Source organism: Balaenoptera borealis (assembly GCF_965194805.1).
Source record: "Balaenoptera borealis genome assembly, chromosome: 20".
NCBI lineage: Eukaryota > Metazoa > Chordata > Mammalia > Artiodactyla > Balaenopteridae > Balaenoptera > Balaenoptera borealis.
The window spans coordinates 9,999,716-10,023,840 of NC_138879.1; the positions used below are offsets into that span (position 1 = coordinate 9,999,716).

Here is a 24,125-nt window from a genome sequence, read left to right on the forward strand (position 1 = left end):
GAATACTGGTTTACTTTGCTCCTTCCCATCAAGTCACATTGGTTCCACTATTCTAACAAGGGGAATGCCGAGGACAGGAGAAAATTCACTAATTCTCTGATGGGAATTAGGCAGGGAATCTCCGAGACTTCTGAATAGCACTGTGCGTACGTCAGGGCTCTGTTCCACTTCGAGCCGCCCCACCTCCCCGCCCCTGGACGGTCTCTAAGAACGTTCCATGCCCATATCCACATACACACCTGCAATGAGATACTCCTTCTTTCCTCCAATGTCCAGCGAGACCCCGCACACTGCGGAGGAGGGGGCCGTGTAGATAAACTCTATGTCCTTGTCAGGTCCCTTGAACATCTGGAAAGAGGAGGATGAGGAATGTCAACGAATTGGGCGGCACAGCCACGTTCCCATCCCGAACACAGAGGGGCGCCCCAACCTGCACCCGTGGTACTGCCAACATGGAAAAGGGGATGGAGATGTACCAGCGAGACATTAGAAGACGAGCATTCCTAATGGGCAGGATTCCCTGGAGTCACTCTGATTTACTGCTTAGTGTGGCAGTTGTCACCAGGCTGGGCATGAGACTGTCATCCAGAGGGACCCGCCTCAGATAATACACCTGCTCTCCCTACCACCTGTGAGGTCATCTCAGAATCCCTGGGGAGGGGCTTATGTATCTCCAGGTGATTCTGACCCATCACGGAGGATCACCACTTTTGTGTATTTCCAGGAATTTTAAGCACTGGCTATTTGACGGGGACCAGAGTGGAGAGGCACCTCTCAATTAGGATGCAACTCCCTGGGCAAGTGGAGTTTGACTTTTCAACTTGTGATTTTCTTACAGCCTCTTGGGAACAGACCTGCTGCCCAGGTGAAGGGGTGTGTTGTTCCAGTGCCCGGGCAGGAAGTGAGAAAGCCACAGCCAGGGAGCTCCTGCGGCCCCATCGGGGACAGTGGCAGGCGGGGGCCTGAGTGTGGACTGAGAACTGCCCCTCCACCCCAGTTTTGGGGGTGCAGGCTGCTGGAAGCCGGGTGAGCGGGGGTGGGGGTAATGGAAAGGGGAGCGCACGCATGTGCCAGGACCACACAACAGAGGAGGCTAAACACGGCTGTAGATCACAAACACGCGGGCTCCACGATTCCACAGGAACCGCATCAGGACTCTTGCTGTGGCTCAACCGAGATTAATAGCGTTGTTTGGTTTTGGGGGGAAGAGTTTCAACAAGCAAACTCAAATGGAACCTGGTCATCCCAATGTCACGATGAACCGGCTTTGCAAGAGCTACACCCCAACCCATGCCTAGAAAGGTTATAAATGATGTCTATCACCAAAGGGCTGAAAGTGCTTCCTTGCTGTCAACACCTGCCTTTTCACGACCCCTCAGTGAGTGGTGAGAGCAGAGATAACTGTCCTTCCTGCTTCATAAATAGAGATGTAGGCACTGAGACACTGGGTCACCTCTTTAAATGACACAGACACAATGATTAAGCATTTCTTTGACCTTCTGGTAACATTTATGTTCTATTTTTTATTTTTGTAACAAAATTAAATATGGATGGCCACAACTACTAACCAGGTCGAAAAGCTGTCCCTCCAGCTGGAGCCTAGAATCTTCTTCCCTCTTATAGACCAAGTTAGTTATTGTCAACAACAATAACCTTCCATCAGCACTGGTCCTGTCCTCCCAACCTCCCCTCCACGTCCTCCCCTCCCTCCCTCCCTCCCAAATATGGGCGCCTTGCCATATGACCTTGAACACAACCACCATTCTGAAAACCTAACAAATGCCACCGCCCTCTCAGTCTGCAGCCCCCAATGCCTCCCGTCCCTCCCTTCCCCCGGCAAAGCATCTTCTCCGTCACCAGCCAGGCTGCCATGTCCATTTGTTCCTCAACTCCCCTATCTCAGGAAGCTGTCCCAGCACACCTGTCCACAGGAGTCCTCCTCTCTCCAAATCCCCCCTCCTCTTAGAACATAAAGCTAACCAGGCAAGACTAGAGTCCACCCGCAGTTTGGGGGAATTAGGTCATCTGCTCTCACATTGGTCGTGGGCTCCCAGAGGCAACAGCCAAGTTCCCGCTGCCTCTGAACCCGCCATGGAGAGGTGAAGAGGCACTCACAGAACGTTCCACGGATGCTGTGAACTTGGTAACTTAAGGCTGAGGCTCTGCCACTGATTTATATTCATCAAAATGAAGATAACACATTTCTGAAATCACCTAGCTGATGGGAACATACCATGCCCACACGACTTCTCAGCATTTACAGATTAAGGAAAATCAGATCCACTTGTGGCTTGATGCCCTTGCTCCTAGCTGTCTGCCTCACAGGTGGCTGGACCGAGTTCTAGGGACCCAGTGGTGCACTGAGATGGTGGGACAGCCCCTCCCGGTCCCCGGCCCTGCTCCCAAATCTCCCCCAGCTCTGCCCGATGGAGCAACCTAGGGACAGTCGCCGTTACCTTTATTTGCTTGATCTCGTACTGAATCCGCTTGATGGGGTTGCCGTAGATGTCATTCCCGGAGTCCACCTCCTCCTGACTGACGGCTTTGGCCCTGATCACTGCAAAACAAAGACAGAGAGGTGAGCAGAGTCCCCGAAAGACTGTCCTGGCTCTAAGGAGGGGGCAAGGGGCAGCAGGGAGGTGGGAGGTGAGGGGCAAGATGATCCCAGCCCTGGGTACAGCATCGGACTCCATCCCGAGGGGGAAGACCAGGAGTGAAGCTAGAGCCCTCGGTCGACAGGGCCCCAGAGCAGAAGCTCTCGTCCCTCACGACAGGGGGCTGCTGGGGCTGTCACTGATTTGAACAACAGCTCGCTGTTGATGTCATGCTTGAGTGCTCTGGGGCTTCTCTTCCTTCTCCCCCATGTGGATGTGTCTGTGGCTGGGGAAGCAGATAAGCACGCTGACTGCTCTGCAATCCTCATCACGCAGTGAAGGATGGTGAGAGTCCCCGCCCCCCATAGCCTACTGGCAATCAGGCTCTCTTGGGCTGAAGGCAGAGGGGGCGTTACCTACCTACGAGGGGCCCCATCATATTTAGGTTGGGGGTCTTCCATCTAAAAGGTCTATCTTGTCAGCCTCCTAATCTGTCCTCAACGTGTCCCTGAGAGATGTCGCAGGGATGATTCTCTGTAATAACACATATTCTATCAGAGGCACAGCAGAGGAAGGTTGAACATTTTAACCGTTGAATGGGGGAAGGAGACATTCAGGAGCATCTCTAGCAGACATGAGGGACAGATGCCGAGGACAAAGGCCGAACAGAAAGAAAGATGATCCTGGAACGTGACACGAGATGAAGGAGAGGGGAAGAGGTCAGGCTGGGAAGGTTCCGGAATGTTCCCTGGGGCCTGAGGCTGCTCGAGGGCCATGCACCCCAGGGCTTCCTACTAGCAATTAAGCCAGGACTCTGCTCCAACCCATAACCTGACGGGGCGCGGATCAGTTCACCCTGTCGCTTGGGCAGAGCCCTCCCTTTTTTCATTTCGAGGCTTATCCGCTGGTGGCACAGCCTGTTTTAATGGCTTTAAAAGCTTTGTCCTCCAAGATTCGGCTGTTCAGGGTCACGCTGGATGAGGGTCACGTGAGTGTGGGTGTGAGCAAAATAAAGAAACAAGGAGCAGACAGGCTCAGAGGAGCCTCCCACCTCCACTCCCCAGTGGGCGGCTGGAATCTCAGAGTCCCCAGGCAGGGCTGTCTTCTCCCGTAGAGCAGGGAGGCCCAGGCACGTGGATCCCCATCTGTGCCCCATCTCCCTGGACCCCTGAAATGCTCTCTGGATCCCAGCCTGGCACCAGAGCCCCACGCCACAGCCCCAGCGCCCCACCCAGGCCCAAACCCATCCTTATTTTTTCTTCTGTCAGCGCTGAGTCATGACTGGCCGAGGCCACAGGTTCCTGTTTCCCAGGCTGAGCCAGCCCCCAACCTACAAAGCCACATCTAGGAAATGCCACCGTAGAACAGAGGGTCTTGCCCTTGGTAGCTGGTCAACCTGATCCCAGCGTCTCCTCCCAGCCCCCACCCATCCTCCCTCCCCAGCACGTGTTATGTTTTTTCAGTCACGTCCCGTCCAGTTCAAACATCTTTTTCGGCCGCCCACTGCCCTCATCTAAAACAGAAGACCCTTTGCAACCTGGTGCCAGCCAGGGACTCTTTCGGCTGCCGTGGTGGCCTCCCGCTCTTGCTCTCCCACCAGTCCATAATACTCCCTGAATCTGAACCTGCCCAGGGGTGTCCATACCTCTAGACAGGCAAGTTTCTTCTGCCTTGAATGCCATCTCCCTCTCTCTGCCTGGAGAACTTCCACTCATCCTTCAAGACCCAGCTGAAATAGCCCTTCCCCATCTTCCCTCTGGGAAATCCTGTCCTCCCGTAGCACTTGGTATATTCCACATCTCTCCTCCACTCTGCTGTAAACATCTGTACCCATCTGCTCAGGGCCCTGGGAGCTTCTAACAGACAGAAGCTATGCTCTAACCACAGAACAGTTAGGGCTCACTATTTGCTGAGCTGACCCTGAGATACTTGGATGGCAGCACAGGTTAGGTTTGTCTTGGTCCCTCTTACGACCTGCCTCATCTATACCTTATTGCAGTGCTGCACAAAAAAGTGTTTATGCGAATCAGTAAACATCAGATTAGTCCTGTCATAAGTCTGCTCTTCCGCAGCGTCGTCCTCAGCTCATGGTATCAAATGAACCAGGAACATCCAACGGAGATAACAGTTCTAAAAGGAGCAATGCTGCCAGATTTTACTATGGTACATCTAATTCTGCATGCTTTTTGGAACTTTTTGGCACTGCTTTTCAGAGGTCCAGCACCCTGCACAATGCTTACTGCATTATAGGTGTTCAATAAACACACTGCTGGCCATTAGAAAATAAGCAAAAAGTCAAAACTACAATGAGGTACCACTGCACATCAGTCAGAACGGCCATCATTAAAAAGTCTACAAATAACAAATGCTGGAGAGGGTGTGGAGAAAAGAGAACCCCCCTACACTGTTGGTGGGAATGTAAATTGGTGCAGCCACTATGGAAAACAGTATGGAGGTTCCTCAAAAAACTAAAAATAGAGTTGCCATATGATCGAGCAATCCCACTCCTGAGCATATATCTGGAGAAAACTATAATTCAAAAAGATACAAGCACCCCTGGGCTTCCCTGGTGGCACAGTGGTTAAGAATCCGCCTGTCAATGCAAGGGACATGGGTTCGAGCCGTGGTCTGGGAAGATCCCACATGCCGTGGAGCAACTAAACCCATGTGCCACAACTACTGAGCCTGTGCTCTAGAGCCCGTGAGCCACAACTACTGAGCCCGAGTGCCACAACTACTGAAGCCCGCGTGCCTAGAGCCCATGCTCTGTAACAAGAGAAGCCACCCAATGAGAAGCCCATGCACCACAATGAAGAGACGCCCCCACTAGCTGCAACTAGAGAAAAGGCCACGTGCAGCAACAAAGACCCAACGCAGCCAAAAAAAAAAAAAAAAAAAGATAAAAGCACCCTTATGTTCATAGTAGCACTATTCACAACAGCCAAGACGTGGAAACAATCTGAATGTCCATCGACAGATGAATGGATAAAGAAGATGTGGTATATATATACAATGGAGTACTACTCAGCCATAAAAAAGAATGAAGTAATGCCATTGGCAGCAACATGGATAGACCTAGAGATGATCATACTAAGCGAAGTAAGTCCGACAGAGAAAGACAAATACCATATGATAACACTTATATGTGGAATCTAAAATACGACACAAATGAACATATCTATGAAACAGAAACAGACTCACATAGGCAACAGACTTGTGGTTGCCAAGGGGGAGGTGGGGAGGGATTGTGAGGTTGGGATTAGCAGATGCAAACTATTATATACAGGATGGATAAACAACAAGGTCCTACTGTAGAACACAGGGAAGTATATTCCATATCCTGTGATAAATCATAATGGAAAAGAATATGAAAAAGAATATATATATATGTATAACTGAATCACTTTGCTGTACAGCAGAAATTAACAACATTGTAAATCAACTATACTTCAATAAAATTAAAAAAAAAAAAAAAAAAGAAAACAAGCAAAAACTACTCCCAAACAGCCAAGAGACTCCATTCCATTCCACACAGCAAGGTCCATGCATTTTTCTCTTATAAAAGCTCCTACGGCTCCCAGGCAGTCTGAGTTGTTAATTGAAAGGGGGCAGCAGAGGGGCTCCATCCTGCTGTAGCCCCTCCCTGCTGTGTAGCCTCAGGGAAGTTCCCTGACCTCCCTGGGACTCAGCTGCTCACATCGGAAACGGAGACACCGCCGCCAGGATCTGCACACCATCAAGGTGTGGGAAGACTAAGAGACGGGGGGCACGTGACGCGGTGCCTGACACACGATGCACGTGTAGCTCAGGACAGAACAAAAACAGCACCTCGGAGAAGAATGGTGCGAATTCTTGCATTCGGGGGGTGAGGGGTAAGGAGAGCTGTGCCACGTTCAGGCCTGGGAAGCCCACTCTGGGCGGTGAGGATCCTGGGTCTGGGTCTGATGCAGCTTCCTGATGCACCTGCTTTGGGGTTACAGACCACACACTTGCCTTTTAAAATTTGTCAGAAAAGAAGAGATTGGTTGAATCCAGGGTCCAGAGTTAAGACTAGAATGTTCACTGGCCCCTGGGCTGCCAGCTGCCTGCAGGGAGGTGGTGGGTGGGGTGGGGAGGACCTCCAACTGGGCTCGTCCACGCAGCACAGGAATTCAGATTCTTCAGGGTCTTTGAATTCTGGGTGGGAATCTCAACGTTTTACAAAATGAAAGAGAATGGGGGGACTTCCCTGGTGGCGCAGTGGTTAAGAATCTACCTGCCAATGCAGGGGACACAGGTTTGATCCCTTGTCTGGGAAGATCCCACATGCTGTGGAGCAACTAAGCCCATGTGCCACAACTACCGAGCCCATGTGCCACAACTGCTGAAGCCCGCGCACCTAGAGCCCGTGCTCCGCAACAAGAGAAGCCACCGCAATGGTAAGCCCGTGCACCGCATCGAAGAGCAGCCCCTGCTCACCGTAAATAGAGGAAGCCCGCGCGCAGCAACGGAGACCCAATGCAGCCAAAAACAAATGAATAAACAAATAAAAATTAAAAAAAATAAAAAGAGAAATGGAAGGAAAGAAAGTGAAGCAAGAGAGAAAAGAAAGCCCAGTTCTATGGAAACCTTCCCCGAAGTGTCAACACCCTCCAACCATGAAAGAGAGATGCTGGGCACACACCTGTCCGCGTAGGTGCGAGGGATCCACGGCGCTGAGCTGCTCAGGGCAGCAGGTACCACCTGGGCTCAGCACCACTCTGCATGGGGTGGGGTGGGGGGACACAGGCAAAGCGTTGGCAGCTTAATTGATCACAGCCAGAGGCTCCCACAGGCAAGTTACAGATAGGAGACCTGAGGGGCCTCACAAGGGAGGGAGGGCAGGCGGGGCAGCAGCACAGTGGACCCCAGCCAACTCGGCTGCGGACATCCCGACCCTCAGCTTTCTGCCCCCGGCATGAGCCAGAGTGGGGACTGTCTTCCAGGCCAAGCTCAGAGTTCCGAGTTGGACTGCCTTTTAAGTATAAATTCGATAAAGCATGGGCCCCCTCCTGTTGCCCAAAGGGCAAAAGGGGTAAGGTGTGGGAAGGTCTTCAGTAACAGTCCCTGCCTTCGAGGAGATCCAACCCGGGCAGGAAGATAGATGATGGATAGGAAAACCAAGAAGCACACTCTTTCCAACTGCCAGTGGCGGACAGAGAAGGAGGCAAGAAGAGCTTTCCAGAAATGTGTTTCCTGCACCTAGCGCAATGGGCATAACCCTGAGCTCCAGACTGGAGGCCACTCCAAGTGAGGGATGGGCCTCTCTGAGTCCCAGGCCATTTAAAGGACAGGGCTGGGGAGAAGCAAAGAGACCCAAAGAATCTGGGAAGAAGTTAAAATGGAGGCATGGACTCATGTTTACCAAACACCTACTGCATGCTGGGCTTGGTGTTTGGCCCTGGGGTGGGGGTCAGCCTAGGTCCTGTTCCTCCCCCCCCATGAGTGAGCAGCTCTGCTCCCCCATCCTGCCCCTGGGGAACGAGAGGCAGCAGTAGGAGGGAGAGTCTTCATGAAGATTCCTGTTCTAACCGCTTTGGACGCAAAAATGATAGCCTCTCCCTGGCCTGCTCAGATTTTTTCTTCTTTCTCTTCTGCCGTTAACACAACATCTGGGTTTGAGATCAAGGGTGATACACTGGCTGATGAATTCACTGCCAGATGTTGGCTACTGGAATGCACAGCCGTGGACTTAATTCAAAGCACAAGCAACCGCAGAGCCCCCGCCCCCACCCCTCGGGCTGTGGACACCACATGACGTCACTTCCCCCCGCTAGGAGCCTGCAAAAACAATCCCTAGTCCGCCCAGCCAGATTTGGGATGGAAAAGAACGGGGTGGGTGGAAAGTCAAGGTTGCGGACGACGATCCAAAGAACACAGGCTATGTTCAGACTCCGAGAGATGACGACAGCCCAGGCAAAACCAAGGGAGGCCAGACTGTGCCACTGCCCTGGGGGGAGGGGACGGGGAGGAGGCTGGCAGGAAACCTTGGGTGTCCCCAGCACACCCTGTGACCAGGGCCGGTCCAGAGGAGCAGCACACTCGACCAGCCCAGGCCGATTCAAGTCTCGCCCACACCCCGCCAACATCTCAGTCCTCATGTGTCTGCAGACCTTGTCGGGGAAGCAATGGAGATTAACAACAAGCCAAGGACATAGTCTACGGGGGAGCCGGGCCCTGAAAGAGAACTGCTTGTCAGAAGTTCATTTATTTCACACTGAAATAAACTGAATTATCTTGACTGTCTTACCACGGGCCCAACTTCTCTCCAGAGGAATGCCATATGCTACACGTACGAATGTATCCTGTAGGACCTTTCCCAACGGGGCTACGCTGCTCGGCATGGGCTCCCGACCCCAGAGCACGGTAAGGCTGGGGATGTCAGGACTCTGACTTTTACACATTCACGGCCTTGCACCAACACACTCAACACCCCAGAATCCCCAGATCCCAGAGCCTGCCCAGGCAGAGCTTCCGGCTCAGGGAAAAATCACGGGTCTGCCTGCAACAGGTGCGGGAATCTCCAGGATTCGGAAGAACATCCGTCTAAATACAAGGTCAAAACCCTGAATCGTCTGAGCCTTACGTGTATGCGCTGACTCAGGGTGGCGAGGGGGGCTCAGCATCAGCAGAGGCCACCGTCACCTCCCCGCCCGCCTACCGCAGCCTCCAGCTCCGATCTGGAAGGGGCGCCCAGCGAGACAGGCACTAACACGGACCTCGCTGCCCTGCTCACGGCCTCATGGAAAATGCCCAGTGGTCCCTCCGGTGAGGGGCACACGGTCTCAAAGCCACCCGCTGTGCGGGAGAGGTCAGGGGCTTTCGACTGGCCGGCACATTTGCCAAAGACCCTACTGGCCCCAATCAAGAGTGGGTGGGGGCCCCTCTGCTGCTGTGCCTGGAATGCGAGCCCTGGTTTGAGAGTAGAGGGTCACTTGGTCCTTTTCCTTGTCTCTGGGAAAAACTACACGCCAACCATTTCAGAGGAATTCAGAAAGCAACGATTTTGTCCCAGGCGAGATCCAGCCCCCACTTACTCCAGGTCAGGCTTCGGACCCCCAGCTCTCCAGGTGTGCTCTGCACTGCTGGGGTACTTGGGGAGGGCTGGAGGGTTCCACACTCTTGTCTACACTCTCCAGAGAAGGGGCGCCGTGAGGGTAGACATCTACACCCTCAAATCACAGAGCTACCAAAGTCCTCGCTTAATGCCTGCAGCTACATCCCGAGGCTGCCTCTTGGGAAGAGGGTCTCTTGTCTCTTTAGGGTGGACACAGTGACACTGTATGGCTGGTTGACCTGGCGGAGGCCCCTTGACCTTTGAATTTTGATGAACTTGCCCCAAGTCCCAGTGGAGGGTGGACTGGGGTGCCTCCATCCCAGCCACCACTAACCCTTAAGGGTAGAGTCAGAAAATGAGGGGTGCCCCGCTTCCTGCATCTACACCCCAGACACACAGCCTGCTGCTCTGCCCCCTGAAAGCTGTAATGAAGTGATCATATTTTTCAGAGCCCTGCTCTGGATTACCGAGGGATCCCTAACTGCTTACAAGTAACTAAACCATCTCAGTGGGCTGTGGGGAGCATGGTAAAGACACTGTGAGCCTTTGCAATGGGCTGCATCTGCTTCTTTGGGGTGGGGGGCAGACCGCACCAGCTACAGGGGCAGGGGGCGGGTGGATGATGATTTAGAAAGAGGGTCGTGTTCACATGGACTGCAGACCGCTTGGACTCCCCAGGTTTCGGGGCCACGCCCCTCCCTACAGAACAGGCATGTGGAAACGGGATGTGGCCGAGCAGCCCGGGAGATGTCACAAGGAATGCATGACGTCAGTGCTGGCCTGGGGCCCAGAAGGCCGTGGGAGCATCCAGCCCCACCTGCCCCTCTGACCTCAGTGTGCACCCAGCCCTCACCTTTCCAGCTGCCCCAAGGTGGACACGGCCCTGGGGGCTCTCCCCAAGCACTCAGCTCTGCCTTCCCTGGCCTCAATGCCAGGCCCTGTTCAGCCAGGGGTGGAGCAGACCTCCTCCAAATTCCCTGCTTTCAGGGAAATGAAGTAATTAAAAACAGCCCTGTGATGCTGCAGGGAACCAAGGGCTTCTTCCATCCCTGTAGCAGCTGTGAGAGACCAGACCCACCCCCAGGTCCCCCAAACCTCCCCAACCCCAGGAGCCAACAGATGTCCACGGCAGGGCTGTGGTGTCCAGTGTGAGGGCAAGACTTGGCCAGCGTGACTCAGGCTAGGGTCAAAAACGCCTGGAATGACAACTGCTCAGAGCAGATATGTTTTTTCAGGAGTTGAGGGTGGGGCAGGGAGAGTGACGGGTGCAGGACAGACAACAGGAGACAGCAGTACAGCCCCAGCCCTGGTCCACGCTGCCCATGAGCCCGGTACCTGGGGATCTGCCAGGCCTGCCCAGTGCTGTTCAAGATTCTAGTACATACACGTGAGCCGTTGTCCACTGGATGCCCCGTCTCCATGGAGACCAGCTTTCCCATCTCCATTTCCTGTCCCTTTGCTTTGGCTCCCCTTGGGAGCAGGAGGGAAACATCTCTAAAAGCGCCCTGGTGATGCAGAGAGAAGCTGCAGCACTCACCGCCCAGCTTCCAAGCTGCTCTCCCGACCCCCCAGGACCCAGATAGGACCCCTGACTCAAGCCACCTTTCCTCCCTTTTCCCTGTGGGCCCAGCAGGATCTCATGCCAGAGGCCTTGGTCACGGTCTCCGAAGCCTTGGGCTCGGGCCCTTCCCATTCACGTGCTGCTGAATCATTTGAAAAAAATGCATCCCCGCTCCTGGGAGGATTTGCTGAGAACAGTGCGGCTTTGTGGAGGGAACTGCTGCTCTGCACTTTCTCCGCCAAGACCCCGAGAAGGAGCCAAGCTCAGTCCTGCAAGCCCAAGCCTGGAGCCCGGAGCGGGGGCAGGAGCAGGACCAGGCGGGGCAGGGGGCGGGGTGGGGGTGGTGGTGCAGGGAGAGATGCTGAGAGGATCCCTCCCCACCCACAGGCTTAGGAAGGGGCTGGACGGACAGCTAAGAAGTGAGGGGCAGCAGACAAGGGTCCTGTCCTCACGTTGCTGCTGGTGGACCGTGACCTCGGGCAGGTCTCCCCTTCCAGGTTGCCTCATTTTGGGGACTGAACACTCGAGTGCCGGGCCTGTGGCTCAGGCGCCCGTCCGCATGGACAGAGCAGCAGCAGCGGCCCTGGCGTGGGACGTTGAGGCATGTGGTCTGTGGGCCGACTCCAATCCACGGCATTTCCCAGGAGCCAAGAGCAGCGATGGAAAGGCTGGAATCCCAGAGCCACCCTCCCAGTTGCCAGTGTGGAGGGAAGCTGGGTGCGCAGGCTGGGTGGTTCGTGCCCCCTCTCCTCGGCTAGTCCTCGTTAGCTTAGCAAGTAAGAGCCCAGGTGGCAGCCCAGCTGCCCCTTGGAGCGGGTGGTGTGGGGTGTGCAGTCCACCCAGCCTCCCGTCTCCAGCCAGGACGAGGGTGGGCTGCGCTCCGCCATCAGCTCTCCATCACATCTCCATCACGTGGAGGCAAGAAGCTGCCCGCATCTCATGGCCTGAAAGAGGGTCCCCTGCCCTCCACCCCAACTTGAAAAACCTATTTTCCCATTATTTTACATTTCTGAGATTCTGGATGTTCTCATACACACTACAACCTCGCACCTGGCTGGGCAGGGGAGGGGACAGGCATAAGGACCCTCAGAGCAGCACACGTGGAACGCGGGGTCACATCCAAGCCGAGGGTGCCCACCGGCCCCTCCAGGGCTGGAGCAGTCACATTGTCGAGGGAGAACTTCTGTCCCTGCTTCCGAAGTGTCCTGGTCCTTGTCGGTCACTGCTGGCCCGCACCTGCCTGTGGACAGCGGACCTCGCAGCAGGCACCACCGGCGCCGTCTTCCGCCTGTGGACCCCTTGGGCAAACGGAGGGCCTGTCCACCAGCAGGCCGGCCACGGAGGCCTTCCCTAGCGGCTGCCGTCTGGGGAGGACTCACTGGCTGGGCTGCAAGGAAGTGACCTGACAACACAGAGTGAAACAGGAACACGGTAGCTGCCCCCGAAAGTGGGGGGAGGAATCACAAAACCAGGGGAAAGTTCTAGAAGATGCAGTTTCAGAGAGGAAGAGCCCATAAGGGAGGGAGGGAGGATGCGTGGGGAAGGCCGCTGGGGGAGGACCCTTTAGGAGAAGCCACCGTGTCGGGGTCCCCACTGCCCCCTGGCAGTACTGGGCGGAACCCTTCCAGGTGGCACTGTCCCAGGGCCCTGGGCACCAGAGTCCAGTCATGTCAAAGTGACCGACAGGGAGTGAAGGCAGTGTCTTCTGGGATCCCAGCCCACCCCCTGGATACCACTGAGAGATGGAAGTTACTGGTGACATCTCCATCGGGAATCACTGGAGGGTCAGCTCTTTTTGCGGGCGGGCAGGCGGGGGTAGTCCTGGAGGGCTGTTTCATTACCCACGTCACTGACCTAGAGAAGGGGGTACCCTGGCCCGCCCCCCTTCAGCCTTCTGCAGGACAGGTGGGAAAGGGCAGGGTGTCTCATCCAGCTGCCAGGGGACAGTGTGGGAGTGACCGTCCAGGCGGAGTTGAGTCACCCTCCGCCATGTCTCGCTGCCCATCCCCCACACCTACTTTTAGCTCAAGTGTGGCCAAGAAGGGACAATTCCTCACCTAGAACACACGGGCCACAAACATGACCTTTGAAAGTGGAAACAAAAATAAGGCACTTAAAGGCAGGCTTGCCCCTTCATTAGACTGCGGCTTCCAGCCCGAGTCACGAGGATCTCATTACTCAGTGTTTGGGTCTCATCGTGGCCACGGCTTTAAACCCAGTGATCCCACGGCACCCCCTCCACCCTCAGACTGAGGTGATCCCATAGCGACAGATGGGAGTTCCAGCTGAGCACCCACTAAAGGCCAGCGCCCCTCCCCGCAGGGAGTCCTCATTTGGCCTGGGAGTGACAAAGCTCTCTTGGCCCCAGGACTTTTTTCTTATTCACGTTGGGCTCAGACCAAATTGTTGAGCAGCTCTGCAGCCCTGACCCATGGTATTCCGGAAGCAGGTGAGAGAAACCGGGCTGGGATCAAACATTTTCTCCACCTAAAATGGAAAAGCCACAGACAACGGAGACTCACGTGATGGAGACGTGAGATGGTGGAAGGTTCCTCACTCAAGCTATTGATTTTAAAACAAAACTGAAAAACAAACAAACAAACAAACAAAACACACCTTGTGGGATGCCATTACTGCTCCACACAAATGGTCGCATTCAGGGGTTGTGGGCTGGATGCTCAGAGACACATATCCGGTCAGTCACCCCACCTCTCTGAGTATCCCTCTATCACCACCTGTCATTGTGGTCACTTGTTACCTATATCCTCCACTAGAACATGTCCTGTGTGTGTGTTGTTCAGTGTTCAGCTCCAGTTAAGTGGGGCAGTGTCTGTCACTCAGTATTTGCAAAGGAAAAACAGTATAATATCAGGTCAACATTTTCCAGGGACAAAAAAAAAAAGGTGAAAATGGGAAGAAAAGGAGGGATGGGACCTTTCCCACACCTACATCCCAGCTGTGGTGTTCAAACATTCCCAAAGCACTTTTTGATGCCAGGCCTTTTGATCCAAATGCATTAGGGATGTAGTTCACTTTTTGGGAACTGGCACAAAACAGAAGCAGCTATGGAAAGAAGGCTCAGAGGGTCACATGCTATGACGCTGTGGCAAAAATGACACCTACGTGTGACACGAATGAACTAACTACGCTGGGTCCAAAAACGCTTCCAAAAGACCACACATGATATAATATCCTTTTTATAGGGTTCAAGCAGGAGTAAAACTAAACAATACAGGTTGCGTTCGGGTTGTAGTGAAGTGCAGGGACAACTCCCAAGTTCAGCGGGTGTACGATACAGCTAAGGAGGAACAGCGTAGAGAAGAGGGAAGTAGCACACAGATAAAGCTGGTTTTCAGCAAATATTCCAGATCTTGGGTTTGGGTGGTGGGCTCACAGTTGTTCATTATATTGTCTATATGTGGACGGGCTGGGGTCGCGGCAGACCCTGCCTTCACTCTGTTGGTCACTTTGACATGGCTGGGCTATGAGGCCGAACATACGTAAGATAAAAAAGGCCATTGGTGGCCCAATGATGCCAACATATCATGAATGAAGAGGATTTATCCCACCCAGTGCATCTGAGGTCCTTGGGAGGGAGGGAGGGAACCTCTCCTTCATATGCTAAGTCCAGGGGTCAGTTAGCTCTGGCCCAAGGGCCAAAGCCTGCCTACCACCTATTTTTGTAAATAAAGTCTTATCGGAACTCGGTCACACCCATTCATTTATGTGTTGTCTGTGGCTGCGTTCCAGCTGCAAAGGCAGGCGTAGAGTAGTTGCCAGAGACCGTATAGCCAGCAAAGCCTAAAATGTTTACTATCGGCTCTTTGCAGAAAAGGTTTGTCCACCCCCATTCCAACCCCTAAGTATGCAACAGGCAGATAAAACCCCACCCAGTGTAGGGTCTCCACGACTGCCAAGGCTTTTGGGTCAGAGGTAAAGCTGGAGGGTAGGGAACCTACCAGACACCCTGGTTTCCCCACCACTGCCAGCCCCAGAAGGAGTCTATAGCGCTGAGTTGCTGGGAACCACTTCCCCTTTCTTTCTCTCTTTCCTCTTTCTTCCTCTTGCTTCCACCCCCTTCTTTCCCTCCCTCTCCCCCTCCTTTCTCCCTCCCTCCTACTTTCTAATATTAAAGTTATAAGAATGTTACTGATGTCCTATTAAATGATGTTGGTTTGAAAGACTAAAAGATTTTTGTTAAATCTCTCCATTAACGTCTCAGCCACTGGCTAAGCAACAAATGATGTATCTTTTGAAACTGTGCCCGTCTGACCTTGGATGCCCCTCAGAGTCCACTGTTTATTTCGCCAAAACATCTAAAGCACTTAAATGTACCTGGTATTTCCACCTGTGCTGTGGCACGTGAAAACAGCCTCAGCTCCGGGACACACCTTCGTGCTACAATGGCCAGACCCTCCTAGCGCGCCCCACACGTTCGTGCTAAGGAGTCTTCCTGAACTGGACTTCGTTTTAAAGGCAAGGTTGGCAATAAGTACGATTCCTGCAGAGGAATTCGCTCCAAAGGATGGAAGGATGACTGATGGCCCATTTTAAAGAGGCTACAGGTTTCTGAGCAGATGACGCAAATACAATCGCACAGACTTGGGTGCCAGTTCTGGCAGAACGCTCAGTTACCAGTGATGTATTTACCAGGGGTGGGACTCTCGTTTTTAACATATTTTCTGAAACTCTCACAAGCGTTTCCTGGTTTCTTCAAGAAACTGCTTGTGCAACTTGTTTTGCTCTAGAATTTGCTGTTGAAGGTCACGGATCATCTGACTGTGCTTGTCATCATCGACGATGCTGGCCGAGGGGGAAGTGGGGCTGTGGTCATACCCTCCTTTCTCCTCCTGGTCTGGAGGGGAGTCAGGCTTCCGACGAGCCAGAGAAGCTGGCCTCTGTGCCCTCCTCCCATCTTCCAGCTCTGTCTGGAGGTCGGCCTCCAAGCTCATCTTGGGGTGTCTGATTTGCTTGAGTGAGCCCAGCTGCTTTGGTCTTCTCTGCTCCTCCTGCATTTTCTGTTTCTGCCTTGATGCCGTCAAGCCACCTCTGTCTGCCTGTTCTCGCGGGTGAAGCTGAAGGGAGCCCTGCGCCAGCGCGTCCGGCCGGGGCGGCTCCTGTCTGGATTCGGGGCTGCACGAGAGCAGGGTCTCTTCATCGACAGATGTCCCTGCCTCGGGAGACCACGGTTTACTGTCATTCTTAACCACGCACTTGGCCATCCTATGGGATTTTTGGTTCTTGAGCTTGCTTAGTAACTTTTTCAAGCTGGTTCTGGATGGCGTCAGGTGGGCGTCCACCCCCGCTGGACTCGTGGGCTCCCCGGTGGGCACCATGTCCATCCCTGCATCTCTTCCATTCCCCTTTCTCTGGCTCTCCCTTCTCCATGCCTGCGTCTCCTCAAAGCCCTGTTCTTCACTGGGGCTCTGATTCATCCCGGGCTTGAGATCCAGGTGCAAGTTCAGGTGTTTTTTTCAGCTTCCGGTTGGTATCGAACAACCCTTCAGAGGCAAACTCCAGCTCTCCCTGCCACCTGCTCTTGTCACAGAGCTTTGCCAGCGGTCAGGCCCCCCTTCTGCAGGTCAAGCCGACTGGCCACAGCTGTTCCAGGTCGTCGGCTTTGCCCTGGGGGCTCTGATCCAAACAGTGGTTTTTCGGGCCTTGAAGACAAGCCGTTCGCTTCCCCAGCTGCCTCCTGCCGTCCTGGGCTGTTTCTGTCTCCTGTTCCTCCAGGCATTTGATCTCCCCTACAGCAGCCAAGAGCTTTCCCAAGTTCTGTCCCTCTTCTCAGCCCAGGGTCAACGGGACGGTGGCCCCCGCCGGTCTTCGTTGAAGGCGCGTGTTTTCCTTCACTCCTCTGTGCTGGGCTCAGCGGGCGAGGACTCAGGCCCGTGGTTCTGGAGGCTCCCTGCCTCTCCTGGGTCACCGCTATTCTCCGGGACGTGGTGCACCAGGGCTGACGTCGGACCAGCTCTTCCCTGTGTCCCTTCTCTTGCCGCACGGCCATTGTGTGCTTCCCCTCGGCCCTGGGCGACCTGGCGGCCCCTCGCTGGGTCGAGCCCTCTGAGTCAGGTTCATGGTCCTCGGCCAGTCGGCCCGCCACCACCTCCCCCGCAACAGATGTGCTGAGTACAGCCTCTCCAGGCCTCGGACTCACTGGTCTGGGGCCTTCTGCTGCTCCGCCTTCAGCTCCTCGGCCAAGCGCTGGGGCAGCCAGCTCTTCCACCGCCGGAGGTCCTGTCTTCTCCGCAGGGGCACGTCTCCTTTCTCTCGGACGTGTAGCCATTTGTGCTTCTGCCTCAAAAGCAAGGCTTCGTCGTCGGGACTGGGGCTCCGCCGAGGGGCTCTCTCCGCGTTTCCTTTCGTGTTGGGGGCCTTTGCACACACGGCTTCGGAGAGAAGGCGGTGTGAACCAAGAGTGGAGGTTCAAGGGCACCAGGGCCGAGGAGCCACAGGTGCTATGGCCGTTTCACGGCAAGCCCACAGGGCAGGAAGATGCACAGCGCTGCCCGGAGCGTTCCGAGGACAGCGAGGCCTTGGAGCCAAGGCACACGGGGCTCTGAGTGCAGGACAGACTGGGCGACGTGTCCCTCCAGATCACTCTCCTGTCACCCGCCCACGAGGGCCTGTTCTCCGGCTCCCGATCTCTGTCTCACACGCCTTTAATGAGACCCAGCAGGGCAGCTGTTCTCAGTGGGGTGTGGTTCTGCTTCCCAGGGGGCCATGTGGCCATGTCTGGAGACAGTTTTGGTTGTCACAACTGGAAGGAGGGGGGCTGCTGCAAAACGTCCTGAGATGCACAGGACGGCCCCACGACAAACAGGGACCAGGCTCCAAACGTCAACAGTGCCGGGGTTAAGACCCCACCTTAGGAGACAAGTTAGGGTTCAGGTGGGGGTGATGCAAATGTCTGGCCCTCTGGAGGGAGCTACTTACAAATGAAAGGAGGAAGAGGTGAAGGAGGAGGAGCCTGCCAGGAAAGGGGTGTGTGTGTGTGTGTGTGTGTCTGTGTGTGTAGGGGGAGGTGTGTGTGGGTGAGTGTGCTGACGTGCAGGTTTGTACTAGAATTCAGTGCAAACCAGAGAGGAGGTTAAGCTAGTGGTATTTCTTTTTTCACATCTCTTTGCCATCAGTCAGGGACACGTGCTCCACCAGGCCTTCCTAAAGAAGGTGCATTCACCCCAAAAAAGAGTATCACTTGCAGCTGATGTCAAAAACGGCCAGATTTGTGGGCTATGGGAGCTGCTTCCTAGGCACTGCAGTCTGTACAGAGCGCCCCTCAACTGTGTGGGTATCCCTTCCCTTTTTTTATTTTAGGATGTGCGGAGCCAGGGTGAGCAATTTTAGCCAAAATTAATGCTGGTCATCAGAAACACCACTGCATCAACGGAACAACTAATGTTAACTGCGTGGGCTGCCCTCCGCTATCTTTTTTACAGTAACCGTTGAGGTAAGGAGTTATTAGCACCCCTGGTTCACGGGTGGGGAAACTGAGGCAGGGAGCAATTAAGAAACTTGACCCAAATCACACAGCTGGCAGGTGGCAGCTGCCCCTCGGATAGACCATCTTGTCTTTGACCAATGGTCACATAGCCGCTGGCTCTTGGTAACTATGATGGTGCAGTTATACATGTGGAAATGCGGTTCACATCATATTCTACCAGTCTGCCAACCACCATGATGAGCAAGAGGAGAGAGAAAGAGAAAGCTGGGGCATTAAAACAATGGTTGAGATTTTCAACAAAAGTGCCACAGCAATTCAATGGGGGAAAGAGTCATTTTTTTGTTCGTTTTCAACAAATGTTCCTGGGACAGTTGGATATCCACATGCAAAAAAGATTAATTTACACCCTTATCTCATCATATACAAAATTATATACCATATACAGAAATTAAAGTGATCATAGACCTTAAGGTAAGGTCTAAAGCTATAGACGCTTGGAAGGAAACAGAACTGTATCTTCATGACTTCAGGTTAGGCAAAGATTCTTAGATACAACACCAAAAGCACAAGCAATACAAGAAATTGATAAGTGTGGCATCATCAGTATTAAAAACCTCTGCACTTCAAAAGACATCGTTAATAAGTGAAAACATAAGGACTGGAAGGAAATACCTGCAAACCACATATCCAACAAAAGACTTGAATCAGTCTGTATAAACAGCTCTTACAATAAGAAGAAGACAAACAATCCAACTTAAAAATGGGCAGGGACTTCCCTGGTGGCACAGTGGTTAAGAATCCGCCTGCCAATGCAAGGGACACCGGTTCGAGCCCTGGTCCGGGAAGATCTCACATGCCGCAGAGCAACAAAGCCCATGTGCCACAACTACTGAGCCCTCATGCCGCATTTACTGAAGCCCACGTGCCTAGAGTCCGTGCTCCACAGCAAGAGAAGCCACCGCAATGAGAAGCCCGCGCACCAAAATGAAGAGTAGCCCCCGCTCAACACAATCTAGAAAAAGCCCGCGCACAGCAACGAAGACCCAATGCAGCCAAAAATAAATAAATAAATAAATTTATAAAAACAGGCAAAAGGTTGAAATAAACACATCACCAAAGAAGATTTATGTATGGCTAATAAAGCCCATAAAAAGATGTTCAGCACCAACACTCATCAGGGAAATGCAAAATGAAGATACCACTTCACACCCACTAGGATGGCTACAATGAAAAAGACAGGCAATGACAAGACTTGGTGAGGATGTGGGGACATCGGAACCCTCACATGCTGCTGGTGGGGATGCGAAAAGGTGCAGCCGCTCTGGAAAACTGTTTGGCAGTTTTATAAGATGGTAAATGTAGATCTACCATATGACCCAGCAACTGTACTCCTAAGTATACGCCCAGGAGAAATGAAAGCATCTCCCCACACCAAGAAATAGAAGTGCAGAAACTGAGTAACTGTCCCAGCTCACAGGGAGGAGCTGGGTTTGAATCTGGGTCCCAAATGTCAGAGATTGAGCTTTTCCCACCCCTGGGAATGGCCACAGGGGTGTCCAAACAGGTGAGGAGAGGGAGAGAGCTGTGAATGTCTCTTCATCTGTAGAGAATGGGGAAAACTGCACCCCGAGATCCAAGGTCTATTTTTGGGCCTGGAGCCACTGGCTCACGCCCCATGGTAACTGGTGACAATGAGCAAACCCTGCACGAGCCTCTCCCACTCTGGAGGGCCCCCACCCACTCGGTCACCCGTTATACCCTGAGCCAGGCCCGCTGGGGTGGGCACCCCAATGCTGCCCAGGTGGTTTTCCTGGAGACCCGCAAATGGATGAAAACCTAAAACATCTGGATGGTGATCTTAGGGATAAAGCCCAGAAATTAAGAGTCAGCTCCCTCGTTCAGGAACTGAAAACCCTGTACCAACCGGCAGATGCACCCTTGCCCTCTGCCCATGTCCCCAGCTGCCCCATGCCCTCACCTCCAAGCCCTTCCTTGCTCACGGACTTGGGACCAGAGTGTTCTGAGTGTCCGGGTTCTCTCGGGCCGTCTGATCTTGCTTCCCGAAGCGGGACGGGCTGGCCTGTGCTGGCTGCCTTCAACCCCTCGGGAAGCCGCAGCCCTGTCCTTACAGAAGCTCCACTCAGAGCGGCAGATGGGAAGGACACTGGGCCCATTCTCCTCTCACCCTCTGCGTCCCCGGTGCGTGGAGCCAGCCCGCGGCGGTCACCTGGGTAGCGGCTCAGATGACTTTTCAGCCGAGGCAGACCCCCTCCCAGGCCCCCAGGAAGGGCCAGGCCCACAGCAGCCCTCCTGCCTTCTGATCCCTCAATGGAGACTCCAGGGTACCCCAGGCCGATGAGGAAGAAAGGTGACCACGAAGGCGGCTGTGTGGCGCCCAAACCAGGGGCTCCAATGCCAGATGGACCGGACTCCAGTCGAAGGGTCTCACCTGAGCCTCCTAACCAGGCTCCCTGCCACCACCCCCGTTCCACCCCACCCGACGCCTCCTTCCCAGCACTATGGCTACAGCCACTGTTCTAACTCGGCCACCTGTGTCACTTGAGCATCTGCAACGGGCCCTGTGCTGTCGGCACCAGCAAGTCCCCAAGCACAGCCAGAGGCCACCTGCCTCACGGGTTGCCTGAGCTGCTAGTTAAGACGCAGATTTTGGGGCCCCGCCCCAGACCGATCCCACCTCTGCCTCAGTGGGGAGGGGCCCAGAAATGCGCTCAGTTAACCATCTCACCGAAGTCGGTCGGGCAGTCCCTGGCCTACAGGCTTGGGAACATTCCAGCAGCTCAGGATCTGGCCCCCTTTCCCCAGCCGGGCATCCCAAATGCCCCTGACCCAGGTCCAACACCTTCACTGTGCTCGTGCCCGTCCTTCTTCCTCAAACAGAACCCCCCTCATCCTACCCACCCACCTCTCCCCAGCCCTGTTCTGGTTCTTCCTCCCTGACAAGGCAGCCCCTGATTTCCGCAGCAACAGGAAAATGCTCCTGTTTTTCTCCGGGGTCCACAGATTCAACGCCCCGGGGACACGGTTTAGCACATTTTCTTTGAAACATTTAAAAATAGATATAAAAGGGCTCCCAATTAGCTGGCATGGCCAGAGAGAACATTTCCATATAAGTAAAGCTTACTCTTTCGTGTGTAAAGTTAAACATTTCTCGGTCTCCTGAGAGTACACAGAATAGATATAATTTGACCTTCTTAGAACTCTGGATTATCTTTAGGACTATAATACAGAGAATCCCTCAAGGGCTTTTAAGATATATAGGACCCCCACCAAAAAAACCATGTATATATATATATATGACAGAGTTCCTCTAAACTAAATGACCCCAGAATATAATTTGGAGTTTTTAAGTGGGTTTCTTATAGCTTCCTCCGTAGTTTTAACTTTCTGTCTGTGTGTCTGACAGCACCCTATCCCCCTTTTTTCATACGGCTTCTAAACTGCTATGGACTGGGACCCACACAAAGCAGTGTCTTAAAAGTGTGTCTAGGGCTTCCCTGGTGGCGCAGTGGTTGAGAATCTGCCTGCCAATGCAGGGGACACAGGTTCGAGCCCTGGTCTGGGAGGATCCCACATACCGCGGAGCAACTAGGCCCGTGAGCCACAACTACTGGGCCTGCGCGTCTGGAGCCTGTGCTCCGCAACAAGAGAGGCCGCGACAGTGAGAGGCCCGCACACCGCGATGAAGAGTGGCCCCCACTTGCCGCAACTAGAGAAAGCCCTCGCACAGAAACGAAGACCCAACACACCCATAAATAAATAAATAAGTAAATAAATAAATTTATTTAAAAAAAAGTGTGTCTAAAGCAAGAAGAGTAGAGGCTGGGGCCCTGGTGGGCTTTCCATGAGTCAAGTACATGAGCGTCTGAATCCATGGCCATCAGCTCTGGATGCGATGTTCCCGGCACTCAATCACCCACAGGGAAATGGAAAACCAGCCGTGCTGCTGGAATGCAAGCCTTCAGCTCAGATTTTTCACAGGCTTGAACACCTGGTCAAATCTAACAAGGCCAAGCATACTGGGAAAACATCTACAACCCACACGTGGGTCCCCACATCCGACCCTGCAAGTGCCAAGTGGGAGAATGTAGCTCCGAAGGAGCAAAGCGGGAGACGAGAGGGTCTGAGCCGGCTGTGAGCTCAGAGTCGGCAGAGACCGTGGTCACCAAAAGAGCCAATGTGATCGTTACCTGTGTTGCTAGGAACGCCTAAAACAAGCAGGGTAATGGTCCAGCCCAGCCCCTGCGCAGGTCAGACCTCACCCACCCTGTTCCCCACCCCCACGGGACGCGTGAAGATCAAACGGGATGGCCTGCAAGTTTTAAAATCAAAATATAACTATCGAAATTTTTAGGGGGACTTCCCTGATGGTCCAGTGGTTAAGACTCCACGCTTCCAATCCCTGGTTGGGGAACTAAGATCCCACATGCCACGCGGTGCGGCAAAAAAAGAAAGAAAGAAAAGAAATTATTAGGAATTCACCTAATGAGAAATATACACTAAATGAGAACTACACTTTTACTAAATAAGGAGAAAATCTGAGTAAGGGAGAGGTATGTCTTCCCAGATATGGTTCAGAAAGGCAGGGAGTGGTTAAGGATGGGAAGAAGGGCCTCAGAGTTCAGGAGGAGAATGAAAAAACAAACGAAAACAGGTCATAGGAAGGAAAGTCCTAAGGAACCAAGAATGTTTGGTGGGAGGCTTGAAGGTGGTAGAAAAGTCTAGAACAGTGTACTCTGGTGGTTCAGAGTATTGACTGTGTGACCTAGCACAGGTTTCTTAACTCTGGGTGCCTCAGTCTCTGTTCATCTGTAAAACGGGGATAATAACAGCAACACCCATCATCTACACAGATGCTAGCGCTCATCACCATCAGAAACACCCACATGCTTGGCAAGCTGCTTGGGGAAGAGGGTGGTACTTACTGTGCGTGTCTCCAGATGCCTGGACCAGACCACCAAGAACACATTACAGGGAGGCAGAAATTGGCCCGGGTGGAAAGAAGCACTTTCTACAGGGCTGTCTTGAAATCACTGGGCTGACTTGGTAGGTAGTGAGACACCCATCACTGGAGGCATCCAAGCCAAGCCCAGATAAAACAAACATCAGAAACATTTTAAACTCCATTTCTCTGAGTTCTAGCCGCTAGAAATACACTTTGTGACACCCAGTGTGCTGCCCAGAGCTTCCACTTTTGCTCACTTCCTGACTCTCCCTCAGTTAAGTTCCAGAGTAGTGGTTCATAAAGCCGGCTGGGTGTTAGACCAGCTGCATCAGAATCACCTGGTGGGGAGGTGATCATGGTAGACTATGAGTCCTGGCCAGACCCTACCGCAGGTTTTTCCACCCGAATCCTGGGGTGGGGTTTGCGAATCTGTATGTTTAACCATCTCCCTGATGCATACTCAGGATAAGGACAGTTCTAGAAGGCTG

The 24,125-nt window shown here is 53.5% G+C and overlaps 2 protein-coding genes across 3 annotated transcripts in view; both read right to left on the reverse strand.

Moving 5' to 3' along the window:
* Positions 1–24,125, reverse strand: part of TIMP2 (TIMP metallopeptidase inhibitor 2) — a 50,441-nt gene that overhangs the window by 11,601 nt on the left and 14,715 nt on the right. The window contains exons 1-3 of one of the 2 annotated variants that reach the window (XM_082371602.1): positions 3,015–3,048; positions 2,457–2,557; positions 240–348 (exon numbers count right to left, since the gene is read on the reverse strand). In XM_082371602.1, coding sequence (XP_082227728.1) covers positions 240–348; positions 2,457–2,557; positions 3,015–3,033 — 229 coding nt within the window. In that variant the 5' untranslated portion in view covers positions 3,034–3,048. Of the gene's footprint in view, positions 1–239; positions 349–2,456; positions 2,558–3,014; positions 3,049–24,125 lie in introns of those variants that run through there. The other variant, XM_082371601.1, reaches the window with a different exon arrangement.
* On the reverse strand, positions 3,109–17,656 carry CEP295NL (CEP295 N-terminal like; the record flags this gene model as incomplete). Its single annotated transcript, XM_082374456.1, is given in 8 exon segments — positions 3,109–3,128; positions 13,753–15,921; positions 15,925–16,704; positions 16,706–16,792; positions 16,796–17,002; positions 17,004–17,342; positions 17,345–17,383; positions 17,387–17,656. Coding segments are annotated over 7 exon segments (1,743 nt in total), but the record flags the coding sequence as incomplete, so codon positions are not given.